Below are 15281 nucleotides of genomic sequence, written 5' to 3'. Positions count from 1 at the left end.
ATGAAGCAGCTGTTCTTGGTGACGGGGTGAAGATGGCCAATGTTGCCTAAGCAATTTGTTTAGTCACTGAGGATTCTGTTTGAGAGCAGTGAGGGGCTAATCCTTCCTGTGAGATACAGTTCTGATAAACACTGGATGATAAAGTGGCTCTCATGCCAACAGTAAGAATAACCTGTAATGTTAATATAAAAGTTGCCATTTCATTCAGGGGAAGAACTCAATAGATCAGCTCCCTTAATGACGTAAGTGGTTAACTCTAGTGACTCTTTGAACTTGCAGGCTTTTCAACCCCAGTGGAGCTCCCAGTAGACATGGGAATTCTGTCACAGAAGGTAATACTTTTTTGAAAGAATGTGAGAATTAATATCATATTTAAGTTAGTCCCTTTTAAATTATGTCCATAATTAAATGCAAATTGACAACACCCAAAGTGATTACACGAGGTGTTGTTATATATCTGTTTTATGCGATTGTAGCCAATTTTCCATGGCCAAACATGTTCTAAAAACTACAGTAGAAGTCAAAGGAAACAAGTGATTGAATTACACAAGTAGTCGTCATACCCAAATATTTAAAGCAATAAAAACTTCATTATGCTGTGCAAACCATGTGATATGGGGAGAGGAGTGAAACTGAAGGAAAGCAAGATACAACTTCAAGGCATGAGACAAATAGCCTGAGATAAGAAGCACACCAACCTTTCCAAGGAGGTGTTGAGTGCCGTGGGAAACTCATTTTCTTTGTTTTAAGGACTATGAATGCACAAAGGAAGCTTTTGAGGGCCCCACAGATGTGAGTACTGTTTCACTCATAACAAGGTCCATGATTTTTTAAAATCTCATAAAATTGTAAATTGTTTCCAATGTCCTGTGAACACACTTAATAATCCAGTCTATACATAAGCTCTAGTTTTTGAAAACAAAACAAAAAAAATGCCAAATACGTTGAAGCTCCTACGTTTTGACCTGTTATATCTGCATTCCTCAAATAAAAAAGCACACTTAAGTGCCACAAGTTCCTTTTTTTCACTTAATGCCATTTTCTTGCAACTTGGTCCTTAGGAAGTTCCAGACTAAAATAGTGCATCAAGGACTGTGCATAATCAGCCTCACTAAAAACAGCTTGATTAATACTAAATATGTCCTAGCTCCTAATCAATTATGTTAATGAAGTCACAGGCAGCACATCTGCACGCCCTGACAAAGCCCATGAGCTCAGCACCGCCTGAGAACGTGGACTCCTTGGAAAGCTGCTCAGCGCCAGGGTCCGCAGTGTGAAAACTCCTTCTCTGGGAATTGAAGGGCGGTACTAGCAAAAGCCTTGTAATCCTGCGACATCGTTTTGCTATTCACTTAAACATTGTCCTGGGTTCCAGGATGAAATGTCAAATTAAATCGCTCTTTAAATATAACAATGGAAACCTAGGTGTCCCACTTTACAAATGACACATCCTTTTCCAAGTGACAGACAGGTAGGCAAAACATTTGCTACTTGGTGTTTTACGAACCTTTAGTAGGAGATAAACTGCAGTCAAACACTTGAATAATCTATCAAAATCTGCCTCAAAGTGGGGAACTGGAGTTGCTTGATTTATGTCTATCTTGCAACAACAACAACAGAATTAGAATCCAATGAAACTTATTATTTATAAGCTCTCCCTTGTCCTATGAACACTGGGGCAGTGAGTCACTTGTCAGTTTTGTGTCAAATTATCTCCAGTAACATAAGCTCTTATAGTCCAAATGCCAAAGGAAATGTGAGTCTGATGTCTCCCTTTCTCTCTCTGTCTCTCTCAACTGGATTCTAAAAGTTTTTTCCTAATAATCCACTTACTAGCTAGGTAAATGATATATAATAGTTGCCAGTGATGACATTACTGCTTTTGTTTTATTATTTTCAGGATGAGTCAGTTATATTTGAGTCCAGTTAAAACATTTAAAAAAATATTTGACTCCTATCAATATCAAGCATATATAAAAGATGACGCAAGTTGGGAATTTATGCTGGTGTAAAACCACATATGATAGATACAAAAAACACAAATCATTGAGTACTCAAATATTTAAACAGTTCTAATTGTAGAGGTAAACCTTTAAGCTGCTTTAGTAATAACAAGGCTTAGAGGTTACCAAGTACTGTGGACTGAATTGTGTCTCCTCCAAATCCGTATGTTGAAACCCTAACCCCCATATGACTGTATTGGAGATTGGATAGGAGGTAATTAAGCTTAAATGAGGTCATAAGAGTGGAACCCTGATCTCATACAACAGTGTCATTCTAAGAAGAAGAAGAGCCACCAGCGCTCCCTCTTTGCCATGTGAACACAGCAAGAAGCAGACATCTGCAAGCCAGGAAGTGCGCTCTTTCCAGAACCTGACCATCATGGCACTCTGACCTCAGACTGTGAGAAAATAAGTTTCTGTTATTTAAGTCACCCAATCTGTGGTGTTTTGTCTTGGCAGCCCTTGCAGAGCAAGATATGAGGGGTTGATCAGGAATTTAAGAAATTGTTATATCAAAAGGAAACTGTCTTCACATAATTACCACAGAGAAATGGCATCTGGAGCCCAGTGAGTGAGTGGGTGAAGCAGGTGCATGGAAGTTGATGGAGACAGTAAGAAGCTCCCCTTATTCAAGATGACCACACTTAGTAAATAAAAAGTCTGTGTGGGCCAAATAAAATGTGTCTGTAGCAGTTTGGGATGGGAGGCAAAAGTTTCAAACCTTGGAGTAGTCCCGGACTGTTCTCTAAAAATTCAAGAAGCATTATTGATTTGGAGTCTTGGAGCAAGATTTTACATGTACTTTACATTAAATTGTAATCTTTAATGACCAAATGAATTCCTTTTTTAGACTGATTTTGATATAACACTGACTTATAGATGACATGCGATTTTTATTTAAAACTTGCAACTACTAATTCATTCCATTTGTGTAGCTGGCCATATCAAAATATTTTACATACTATACAATAGGTTATTATAATTTGCAAGTATAATGTAACCTTTCCCCCATTCCCACTGGCATTTCTCTTGCTCTCTTGTAAGCCTTTCTAGAATGCTTAGGTACTTGGCTTGAAAACTATTGTTCTTTCCCAGATAAATAGCAGTCAAGATTTCTCCATGAGTGATATTTTAGCCATTCGGAAGGACATCTGGCCAATTACAGGTCATTCAGCTGAGAAATACTAAATTAAAAGCATTTTTAGAAATATTCAATTGCTCTCCACCTCCCTCTAAATCACCTGGGGATTTGCTACTGAGATGTAGTCCTGGTCCAACAGCATCAGCAGTCCTTGGGAACTTGGTAAAAATGTAGAATCTCAGGCCCCACCCTTGACCTACCAAATCCGAATCTGCATTTTCACAAGGTTCCCAGGTGATTTGTGTGCACATTACATTCTGAGAAGCTTTGCTAGGGTACTCTATACTGAGATCAGAACGTGATGTTTCTATTGCAGAACTGCATGAAATCTACAGTACAAAACTCTATGTCTTCATCTTCCAAAACTTGTTGATGTCTCAGAAAACATGAATGTAGGATCCTGAAATGCTGATGTCTGCACAGTGATATATTAGAAAGACCCTTGGGCATAGAACTAGAAATTCAGGGCTGAAATCCCAGACCTGCGATTTACTAACTTAGCACGAATAAATAAACTCCAAGCCTACCTTTGTAAATTGTTAATAATGTCTACATTACAGGGTTTTGAAATATCAAATGTAAAATGCATATAAGTACAGAAAACACAATATTCTAAATAAATGTGAGTTGAAGAGAGCAGAGCTACAGGTGTGACTTGGTCAGGATCTGGCCAGAAAGTGCATAGAGCATGCTGCCGTCAGAACACTACCGAAGGAAAACATCGCCTGACCAGCTACCCAAATTGTTCCCTGGCCATTGACTGTGGAACATAAACATATAGTCAAAAGGATCATTGCGTCTGTGGTCAATTGGATAATGCATCTCTCACCAAGGCATTCAGATTAAATTTATTTATTTATAATTTTAAATTATTAATTATTAAATAAGTTATTTTATATATTAAATTAATTAATTAAAATTTATTTTAATTAATTAACTTAATTTAATATAGATAAAATGGAGAAAAGACTATTTGAAACAGGCTACGAAGTTCAGGTGTCTGGTGTAAAACAATTGGTTGGATCTGTAAGTCTTTTTTACACATGGACATAAACCAAAGGTTCTCAGAATTTAATGTGTACAAGACTCAACTGAACCCCTTGTTAAAAACAGAGATTTTTTTTTCCCTCTGAATTGCCAGAGAATCTGATTCAACTAGATCTAAGATGTGGGGGGAATATATATTTTTAACAAGCTTCACAGTTAATTTTGATGCTGGTGATCTGCAAACTATTGTTTGTGAAAAGTGGTGTTAAGTCAATAAAATGCAATAGAAGGAGAACTTCCTAAGTTCATTAATATCAAACACAGTAATAAAAACTGCAGTCATTTTAGTTTTATTCTGTCTTTACAATACCTCGCTATGATAGCTAATATGAGTATCAGTATTTTACCAATAAAGAGGCTGAAACTGTAGTTACCACATTTAAGTTCATCCAGGTAGAAAGCGGCAGAACCAGAATTTGGATCTAGGCATGTGTGATTCTAGAGCACAGCCTATAAATCAGTATACTGTTTTTATAGACACAGGGTTCCCACCATCTCTCTAAGTAGCAAGAAATAACCAATAATGCCTAGGTCCCCTTTGTAGGAGGGGTTTGGAGGATACATGAAATGAACTGAACTTCTCAGACATTTCCTCATTATTGGAGGTTCATCTGGGAATGGGGTTTGGGGCATAGAAGATACTTAGAGTATAGAGGGAAGGACAGGTTACATGAGTATATAATTCCAGATAACAGCCATATAATATTTTCTTGAGTTCCATATGCCAATTTAGAATAGCCTGCTCAGTAATTCTACCTGGATATCCCATGGGAAACCATCTGTCCTGCACCCATCACCTTCCTGCTTCTCCTCCCCAGGTCTGTTTTATTTCAATGGTTTCTTGTCTTAGTGAATGGCACCTCTATCTACCTGGATATCTAATTCAGAAAGCTGGAGTCATTCTTACCACTTGTTGGATTTCATTATTTATATTAATCAGATACCTTGACCAATTGATTGCCTTTCCATATACTTTTCTGATCTATCTGCTTTTCTCCATCCATTAGACCAGTGTTTAGTTCCTGCTTTGCAACTTGGTTGGACTATTTTCTCAGTGTCTGTGACCAATCTCATGTCACCTGTCTAGCCCAGCAGGATGGCAGTCAAATTGATCTTTTAAAATGAACATGCCTATCCCATCCACGGGGAATTCCTTGTCTTCTATAGAAAAAAAAAATTAAAATCTCTTAGCTGAGGAGGAAATATTTGTGCTTGTATATGCACAGAATCTCTCTGAAAGAAAAGAACATTGGTTTCCTATAAGGAGAACTGGCTAGTTGGTGCATAGGGCCAAGAGGGAGAATTTCTACCCTATATAATTTTTGTAACTTTTAAATTTTGAACATGTAAATGTATCAAAAATTTTAAAAGGAAATACAAATTCCTTAGCTGGGTGAAATAGCATGACGGCAGAGATTTGCAAAAGAAATAAAAACACAATGAGGAAAAAAAGGAAGAAAGGAAGGAAAGAAGAGAAAGGTTGGATAGGCAAGAATAGAAAATGTTGATAAATGTATCTGCAGGCTGAGTATATTGCAGGTTTACTTTACTATTCAATGTTCTATAATAAAAATTTAAAGATACAAATAAGTCCCAAGCTTAGCCTACAAGGCACGTCACAATCTGTCCTCTGCATGCCTTTCTATGAGCTGTCCCAGACTCTCTCCATGCCTTCTTCTTTCTCTCCATGCTGAACTACTTATGCTTCTCTGGACCAAATCCCTCTCTTCCTCATCTCCATGCCTTTGCATATGCCAATTCTTTATTGGTAATGTTCTTGCCTTCCTTGCTCAGTCTTCCCTATTCTTGGGACTTTAGCTTCACAGCCACCTCTGCAGACAAGCCTTTCCTGGGGTCCTCTTCACCTCTTCCAAGAAGAGCTATGCCCTCCCTTCTCTAAGTTCCATGGTATTCAGCACTGATTTAGTTTTTGTTTCGTATCACATTGTGTAATCAGTGCACCTCTTAGAAGCCAGCAACCAGGGCACTTCGTGCAGCTGTGTGCTTTACAGGGCTCTATGGGCCCTCCCCTGGCTACATCCTGCCGTAGGTCTAGGAGTCTGTGGGTGCGGCCCACAACAGGGTGCGGCCACCTGGGGTTTTTTTCTCTTACATTCCAAATCCTAGGACCCTGAATTATTTTCCCCAGACAGTTCTTTCTCTGCTGCCAGTGACTTCTTGGGCCTCTTGCTGAATGAAAGTTCTAGTCTCAGGGGGTGACCAAAGTCAACAGGGTAGTTCTTGGACAGATGGGAATAGAACTTGGACAAGCAGGCTGATATCCCTTTCAGTGTTTGACAGAGCTAGGAGTGGAAGGGGTGCCATGAGGGTCTGAAGGAGACCTCGATCTGTACTCTTGCAAAAAACTAATGGTGCTCTTGGCTTTGGTTACTTGTGTTTTATATCTGGCTCCTCTTTCATTACTTTTATTTATTTATTTATTTTAATTTTTTTTCTTTCTTTTTTCTTTAATTACTTTTAATTTTAAATCTGTAAACTGAGTCTTGGTAGGACAGGAAGTATTTTCTATTAATCTCTGATTCCCCATTTCTTTGGGCAATACCTGATGTGATCCCGTGGTTGGGATTTAATAAATTGTAGTTGAATGAATAAATGAAGACAACTGATTTTGAATTTCTAACAAAATTAATTATGAAGACATTTGCCTCTTCTAATTTTGCCCATCCTGAAACATTGTGTTTTGATGAACTATTTATTAGTGGTAGTACTAGCTACTAATTTTATAAAGCACTCATAAATTCCTACATACACACACACACACACACACACACACACCATCTTATCCTCACAATAACTCAATGAGATGAATACTATTCTTGACCCACCTTATAGATGAGAAAACTCATGAAGAGTGAATTTAGGTAACTTCCAAAAATTTATGCAAATGGTAAGAGAGGAAACGCAGGTTCAAATGCAAAAATTCTGGCACTAGAGTCTTAAGACACTAATTTGGTCAAGTTGTAGTGAAACTTCAAGAATTGCAAGGCACGTCCTGTCCATTTGTCCCCGTACTTTCTGCCTTGATTTCCAGGGTACGAAGCTGGTCATCCTTCTGGAAACTGCTAGTTACCAATATAAAATCTTAAGAGGAAGTTTTTGGTTTTCCAAAAAGCACCAAGTTGTAATTTCAGGAACAGTAACCTGCAGCTTAGACATACTAAAACTACTTGCGAAAATACGAATTTTATTGTTTCAGCTGTTACTATTTTGTTTTATTTCTCTATATTCTATTTCATCTATAACAGAGAAGACCTTAGGAAAAATAAAATACTTGCCTTCAAGAGGAGGTGATGCCAGAGTGGGTCTGGAAGCTTGTTCTGTTGGTAATGGAGGCGGTAAGGCTGGGCTTTGTCCTGTCCACACAATGTAGGAGTAGGTATTGAAAAAAAGGAGTATTAACAAATTTAATATCCACGACTAAAATAGCTAGATCTGTCTCCAACATGCATAATTCATAAACCAAACTATAAATTCATATTATTATGCAATAAGAAAAGTGTTATTAGGTGAGATCTTTAAGTGGATACGTACACAGGTTTCGTTATCTTCAGAGCCATTTCTGAATATATTACTTTTCATAGATGTATATACAATGTTAAATATATCTACTGGACTTCATTAATGGAAAATCTACATGCAATCAAATAAAGCAATTTATTTTCAATATGCACTTTAAATTATGGAAACTAAAATCACAGAAGCTGAGAGGACTCCCAATATAGAGGAAAATCACCATTTTTTTTCATTTAACTAAAAATTCTCAAATGATATAATAGGGCAATAAAAGAAGGTTAAAATTCATGGGCCTTTTGATATAGAACAGGTACATTTTCTCCTGCCAAAATAAATGACCTGCAGTTAAGTAAATAATGGGCAAAAGGGAAAATATATTCAGTTTTATAGAGTCTTGAAAGGCTCCCTCAAGTCTCTGGGCTTATTATGAACTGTATAAAAACCCACAATCGTTTCTGAGTGCTTCCTTATCCCAAGTGATTTCTTTAATTAACCAAAACCATCCAGGCCATGAACTGTAAACATTAACTAACATATGATCCCATATGAAATGCTTGCAAAATGTTTTATCATTAATTTTCATTCCACAAATTTCTGCCGTGTGTTTCTTTTAAATCCAGGAATTGACGTGGGCATATGCACTTTCTAAAATCTCACTGACAACTAGATATTATCAAATGTCAGCAGACCTGCCTGCTTACTGGAAGTTTTCCTTTTTTAGAATTTGTCAAATTAGTTTGCTCTGGTGAGTTGTGGATTAGCAAGCAGAGCAACTGGAGTGGCACACTCCACGTTCTGTGTGGTGAGAAGGGGAGCAGCCCAGGCCCTCATGCCAAATAGAGGTTAGTCTCCACTCATTAGAGGATTTCCTAAGAGTTGTTAGACCCATTCAGGCTGCTTCTTGAGCATGTCCAAGTATGCATAAAAGCACATTGGTTCATAACATGCAGGCCATATACCTAGGAAAGTATCAATCCATATTATCATCAATTTTTTTTTCCTCCTGAGAGCAGAGATGTGATAGAAACGTATTGCAACATGCAAGTTCCTCTTTCAGTGTACAAAGATAAGGTGAGGCTGGGCACTTTAAAAAAAAGTTCAATCTTCCTTATTTTCCCCTAGCTAACATTTACATACTTCTTACTCTGGGCCTAGAACAATCCCAATCAGTTTTGATATACTAAGTTATTTAAACTTCACAAGATCCTTAGGATGTAGGTGTATTTTCACTTTACAGTTTGAAAACTAAAGTGAACAGGTTTTTAGGCCGTTCAGGAATAGGAAGTGGAGCTGAATTTCCATGTAGGCTCCGGATTAGAGGTGCTTAAAGCCTCTTTCAGACTGCCTACCGCCAGAGAGGGTCATCTTTTATAAGAGGGTCCATGACTGAAGTGGGACAGAAGCATGAAACTTCCATACTGAGTCTCCACCTTCTTTGTAAGTCAAAGGGAGATACACTTGTAAATACCCGTTCCCGAGTCTTGCTTGAGAGCTGTTCTTGAAAACTATTTCTAAGGTAGGTTGATATTTTGTAGCTCTTAAATCTAGGGATAATCTAGATTTAGGAAGAAGTTAACTAAATGATTAAAGCTTAAAATACAAGTGGCCATGACCATAAATCAATCGTTTCCAAATACTGAGGCTTTAAAAAATATCTTCATAGAATGGTTCCTATTCAATCTAAACCAATTTTTCCCTGTCATATACTTTCATGAACAGCGATGATGTAAAAATCACAATCTTTTAGAGTCTTGATAAGCTTTCTAGAAATCTATTTCAAAACAAAATTCTCTCCAGGGGAATTATTCATAATTTATACTCTAAAATATTTTTAGATTTTCCTGGAGAAACTATAAAGTCATTATTTTATCTTAAAAACATTTTAGTGAGCACTTATTATTTGCCAATACCAAAAACATTAAACTCCAGCCCTCCCTTCAAGAGGTATCCAATATACTGACTAAAACAGACTTGGATCATTCTAACAGATTGCTCTAATACAGTGTGATGATGAGAAATCATATATACAGAGGGGATGTTGCAGAAAGACCCCTGGAGGAGGTCACCTGTAACCGGCATTTAAAAACCTGAAATGAGTTTGCTGGGTAAAGAAATGAGGCGAGGAAGGGATATCACACAGAGAGAATCTGGTGAGAACAAGGCATGGATGCCGAAATATGGAGGACTCCTAAAACAAACAAACTGGTGTCTTCTGCGGCAGTAAGTGTAATATCCAGTTTATAAGAGAAATTCTCTACCACTGTAACCAACTATAGTATGCCCCCCACAATGGCTGACTGTATCCTTGTGAGGCAATGGACACAGCAGGGAAGTAGGATCAAAGAAAAAGAGAAAGATAAAGCCAGATATCTTCTTGCCTCCCTAGTGACAGCTGTTAAGTCACCCTGGCAGGGGAATTATTAGCTCAGAACAAATTTCTGTTGTGGTAGGGAGCACCAAAACAAATCAGATACGTCATCTTTGAGCATGACGCATGACTTAAAGTCTTCTTTTATGTTCAAATAATGTCAGAGAATATTGTTGAAATCAGAGACCGTTTTATATATGAATAAATATATTACATAATAAATTATGCTGATAGAATGTTATACTAATAATAGAATTTTATAGTAAAGAGTGTTGTTTAGTATGAAGACTTTATGTTTAAAGTCAAATGGTGAGAGTTTGTGTAAGTGAGAGTTTCAGCTTTATCACTTACAGTCTGGGTAAACTTGAACATCTCATGAAGTAGCCAATCCTCGGTGGAGGGTCTTTATAAAATGAGGAGAGTTTTTAGTGCTGTTATGGGGATTAAGTGATGCAGCATCTGACACGTAGTAAATACTCAAAATAATATTTTTTTCAATAATGAATTTATAATTTATATCCCATCTAATTACACGAGAGGACTTGAAACAGACTTTGAAGTACATAAACGAAGACATAACAACAGATAAAATTAAACATGACAGAAATAGCAAAACTCATTTACAGGAAAGAAGCTTATAATTTTATTAGGAATATATTCCTTTGGAATTCCTGAGGACTGTTACTCTCTCTGAAGGAACAATTTAGGTTGTTGAAATTTACGTTGGAACTCTAAAGGTGCCCTTCATTTTACAAGCTATTACCTGAAAATCCCTCTGACATTCGAACATAGTGATTTGGCTTTATTTTTGTTTCTTGAGTGATTTGGGCTGGCTTATTTCCATAATACCTGAATGGCATGTTTGTAAGCTGCCAATATTTTATTGTTCTGAGTTTTTTCTCACACAAGTCAATTTGATTGTTTTTGGTTTAGTCAAATTCCACTGGGGCTAGTAGGCAGTGTGCATTCCTTCTAATGATCTAAGCTACCAATGTTTTCTTTGTACTGCTAGAAATGATGACTGGAATTACTCAGAATCTCAAGTCAAGTAGGAGGCTAGGAGCTGACTTCAGATAACATGAGGTAAAAAAACAACTCGCTATACTAAAATTTAATTCATCTGGTTTCTTTATGAAAGGAGATTCCCTACAACATTTCTATACAACTAAAGCCTAACCCCTAAATCTTGAAACAAATGTTGAGGAGATGTTTTTCTCTAATGCCTGATAGATATTTAATTCCCTAGGCCACTATTGCATTCTCCCGGAAGTACCAAGTATATCCAGAAGATCATAAACTCTTTGAAGGCCTCCGTACTGCTAACAATGAATGGTGATAGATTCTGGGATAGAGAAGGTGTCATTTTAATAAGTAACCATTGAGTTAAAATTCACTTACATTTTTTAAAAAAAATATGATGTATAAAATAAGTACAGATTCCTATTTGTTCTTTCAGTTTCATAAAAATCAGTTGTGAATCTATGACTAACAGTGAAGTGGCGAGATATGATTTTAGTAAGAAAATAATAGTTAAGTTTGCTAAAGCAATAACTTTGGTTGTATGCATTGCACAAGATTCCTAGACTGAGTATTTTTATAATATGTAGAATAACATTTTTAAAGTTTGGAATTGAACAAATCATAAAATTAAATATGGCTTTTTATCTTAGGTTGAGATATGTGATTGTGCTAGTAGTATCCTTTATTAAAATAGGGACATTTTGATCTCCAAGTGTCCTTACTGAGTGTCTTTCCCTTGCCATATAGTTTTGGGAGGGGATCAGAAGGATTTGGAGTGTCAACTCTTCCTCCCTTTCCCACCCCATCTATTAAAACAAAAATTTTAGACCCTTCATATAATAAACCCAGGTTTGTGAATTTGCCCATGAAATGACAACCTTACCAGTAAACCACCTGAAGAGGTCCAGGAGTTCATATGAGGTGGGCGGACTAAGGAGGTGTTTACTCCCATGTAGGCATCTTTATACGTGCCAGGCATGAATCACTAAATTCTACACAGCTATTTGCATCCCCTGTACATGTTCTTGTGGAGGGGGCACTCAGTAAACAGGCAACTGTCACTTAACTTAGGTCTCAGTTGTTTTAAGGATTTAGAGAACAATGATCTCTGTTGTGAGTGTTCATGGCATCACAGGACAAATGAAATCACAGGGAGCACAAAGAAGACAGAGAAAGACTCTGTTGTTAAGGAGCTTATATTAGAGGTGGAGGGAGACAGGCGATAAACAAGACAGATGATTTCCGATCTCAGCAATGTAGGGACATCAAAAAGGAGTGGTGAGGCACACAAAGCCTTGGGGAAAGAGATCACGCTAAATTGGACAGAAAAGGAAGAGTAGGGTCACCATGAAACAGGATTCCACTAACCTATGAAGCTTTGTGCAAATTAGAAAAATGCGTCCTGAGTGTGTGTGGTCCACGGCAGCAAGGTTTGGCCAGGAAAACCTGCTTAGTGCAAAATTAAGAGGCAGTTCTTTCCTGGGCAGTTGCAACTCCAGTCCAGGGCATGCTGTCTTGGGGTGGGGGAATCAGAATAAGGGTCTATGTGTAAGTACACAGACTGCACAAATGCATAATATAGTAAGTGGCCTTGCCTCCAAGGGGAACACATTCTAGCTCTGACTCAAATACAATGGAGCAAACCTCAGGAAGATTTCAGATAAAAGGATTCTTGACATGGTAAAGTAAGACAAAAAGCCTAAGCTAGGAACCAGCCTGGCTTGCTTAAAGGTCATTGGTGATGGAGAACAAAGACAAGCTCATATCAGTCTTCTAGGCTGTTCCAGTGAGTTTGGATTTGTCCAAAGGGCAATGGTAAGCTTTTGTAGGGTTTTAGCATGGCATGTAGGTTTTTAAAAGATTATTGGCTGCTGTGCGAACAAAAACAATGTAGAGAAAGGGATATGACAGGCAGCAAGAGATCAGGTGGAGACTATTGAAATAACCCAGGTGAGGAAGTGACATGGGCTTGGACTAGGTGGGTTGAGGTTCAATCATTCATGCAATAAGTATTTATTGAATGCCCACTGAGCACCAGGCACTTTCCTTGGATACGGAGTTATAGCAGTGAACAATAGAGACAAAATCACCGTTTCATGGGGCTGAGATTCTAGTGGACAGAGACAAAAAATAGCAAATAAGTTAGTAAGATGGAAATAAGTATCCTATTAAAAATGTAGCAAGAAAGAGTAATAAGGAATGCTATTCAGAGTAATGGGGGCATTTTTAAATATATGATCAATGAAAAACACAGAAGCTGTAGGTAAGTGGATGGATTCAGAGTACATTTTGACATAAACCCAATAGGACTATTATACGAATTTAATGTAGGAAGTGAGGGAAAGAAATCATTTGACTTGAACTTCTGGGAACAAATGAGAACACCCAGATAAGGGCAAGGAATTTTCCATTTACCCAGCTAGGTGCTGTTTATGGACTAACTGCTTAGTCACTGTTGTCACTTGTTTTATATAGTTTCCAATTTTGCCAGAGGTCTTCCGTAGAGGACACCGAAGTAGAAGCCGTAGTTACTTTACTGGGTTATTCCAATAATATAGCTCATTAGTAATTAATTTTCAAGTTTTTCTATGATTTTAGAAAAGTTTTAAGCAAATGGATTATTTAGTATAAATTGGCTACACAGCCCCACTGTAGGGTTTTAAAACACCAAAAGCTTCAACTTCTTAGATCAAAGAACCTCCTCCAGGCCAAAATGTTTCTACTGGAAAGGTTTCTTTGCATCCTGATAAAAAGCTTCCCTAATGTTTCCATGTGTTATATATTTGCATATTCACTTTGATGGAAAGCCTGGAATAGTAGCCAAATGCATATTTCATACATTCTTTTGATTAAAAATGATAAAGGTAATATTAGTGTTTTTTCCTCTTCATCTCCAATTTATGAAGTAGAAATAATTTTCCATGAAACAGTCAACTAAAGAAAGGAAATAAGAGTGATTCAAGATCATACCATTGTTCTATTTATCTTTATACCTTGATTATGATGGAATACCTGATGTTTGCGACCTAACGAAAACAGAGGCACAGAATCATGATCATAGATTTTTGGGGTGTAGGAGAGACCTTTGAAATCAACTATGCCAACACCCTGATTTTTCAGATGAAAACAAAAATGGTCCCTGCAAGGATAAATAGCTTAACAAAATCATGCACTGAGAGCAGATCCAATTTAAGATTAAGGTTTTTTTCCACTCCATTTTATTTTTCTGTTTATTTAATATCTATTTGGAAGGCCAAGATAAATGCCAATTATCTTATCTATTATCACCAATGATTCATAACCCTTTAAAGATCTGTACGTATTTACTTCATACTATAAAGAGTTTTATAGTTTTCTTCAGGGGTCATGCTTTATTTAGCCTTAATTAGATGCTGAAATGACCTCAGCTGGCCCATCAAAAAGGCTCACTTCTTAAATCAATCTTTTTGTTATCTGACTTCATTTCCACACTTCTAGACAGACTTCCAAGTAAGAGACTTTCAAAATTTTCAGAATTACTGTTTCTTCACTTTTCATAGTTACTTGTAGTTATCTAAACCATATGTCTCTGAAACCCACAGCAAATCATATTTGCACACAAAGTCAACCAAGGGACAGAGAATAAAGATGGAAGAAGGAGGCAAATAGGTAAAACGAATTATACATTTTTCTTTTAGTGCAAAGGTCAAAGTTAGTAGGGAAAGAGACTAATGAGGCAAATTAGATGGACTGCAGTCTCAATGAAAAGAAATAAAAATAAAAACTTAGAATGAACTCATGTCCTTGGAATGCAAATATCCTACTTGCTATTTAATCAAATATCTCTGGGATTATAAATTCTCACTGATGAAACTTCCTAGAACTGGGCTTATTCTAGTGAATCTTCAAAACTTGGCTATTTTATCACCTCCTTGATTCTCTTCCATATACATGCCTCACAGCTCCACATGTTCCCAGAGCAGCCAGGATGCACTTTATCTTCTGATCCTCAAAGTATATTGTTTGTTTATTTACAGGCTTGGGCTTTTCTTCCTCCCCATCCTCCCACCTTCCATTTTTTTCTGATCATCACTAGACTATGAGCAACTTAAGGACAGAATCTGGAACAGCAATATACACTTGGGAAAGGAAAATGAATAATTAAAGGAGAAAATGAATGATTAACTGA

The 15281-nt window shown here is 37.1% G+C and overlaps 1 protein-coding gene across 36 annotated transcripts in view; it reads right to left on the bottom strand.

Moving 5' to 3' along the window:
- TRDN (triadin) overlaps positions 1-15281 on the bottom strand; it is a 362517-nt gene that overhangs the window by 214046 nt on the left and 133190 nt on the right. For all 36 annotated transcript variants that reach the window (XM_057311074.1, XM_057311078.1, XM_057311076.1 and 33 more), the window contains one exon: positions 7488-7565. In XM_057311074.1, the coding sequence (XP_057167057.1) occupies positions 7488-7565 (78 nt within the window). The remainder of the gene's footprint in view (positions 1-7487; positions 7566-15281) is intronic.

The sequence above is a fragment of the Ursus arctos genome, unplaced genomic scaffold, assembly GCF_023065955.2.
Source record: "Ursus arctos isolate Adak ecotype North America unplaced genomic scaffold, UrsArc2.0 scaffold_13, whole genome shotgun sequence".
NCBI classification, from domain to species: Eukaryota; Metazoa; Chordata; class Mammalia; order Carnivora; family Ursidae; genus Ursus; species Ursus arctos.
Note: the sequence above shows the minus strand (reverse complement) of the source record. Positions and strands in the feature narration are given on the sequence as shown.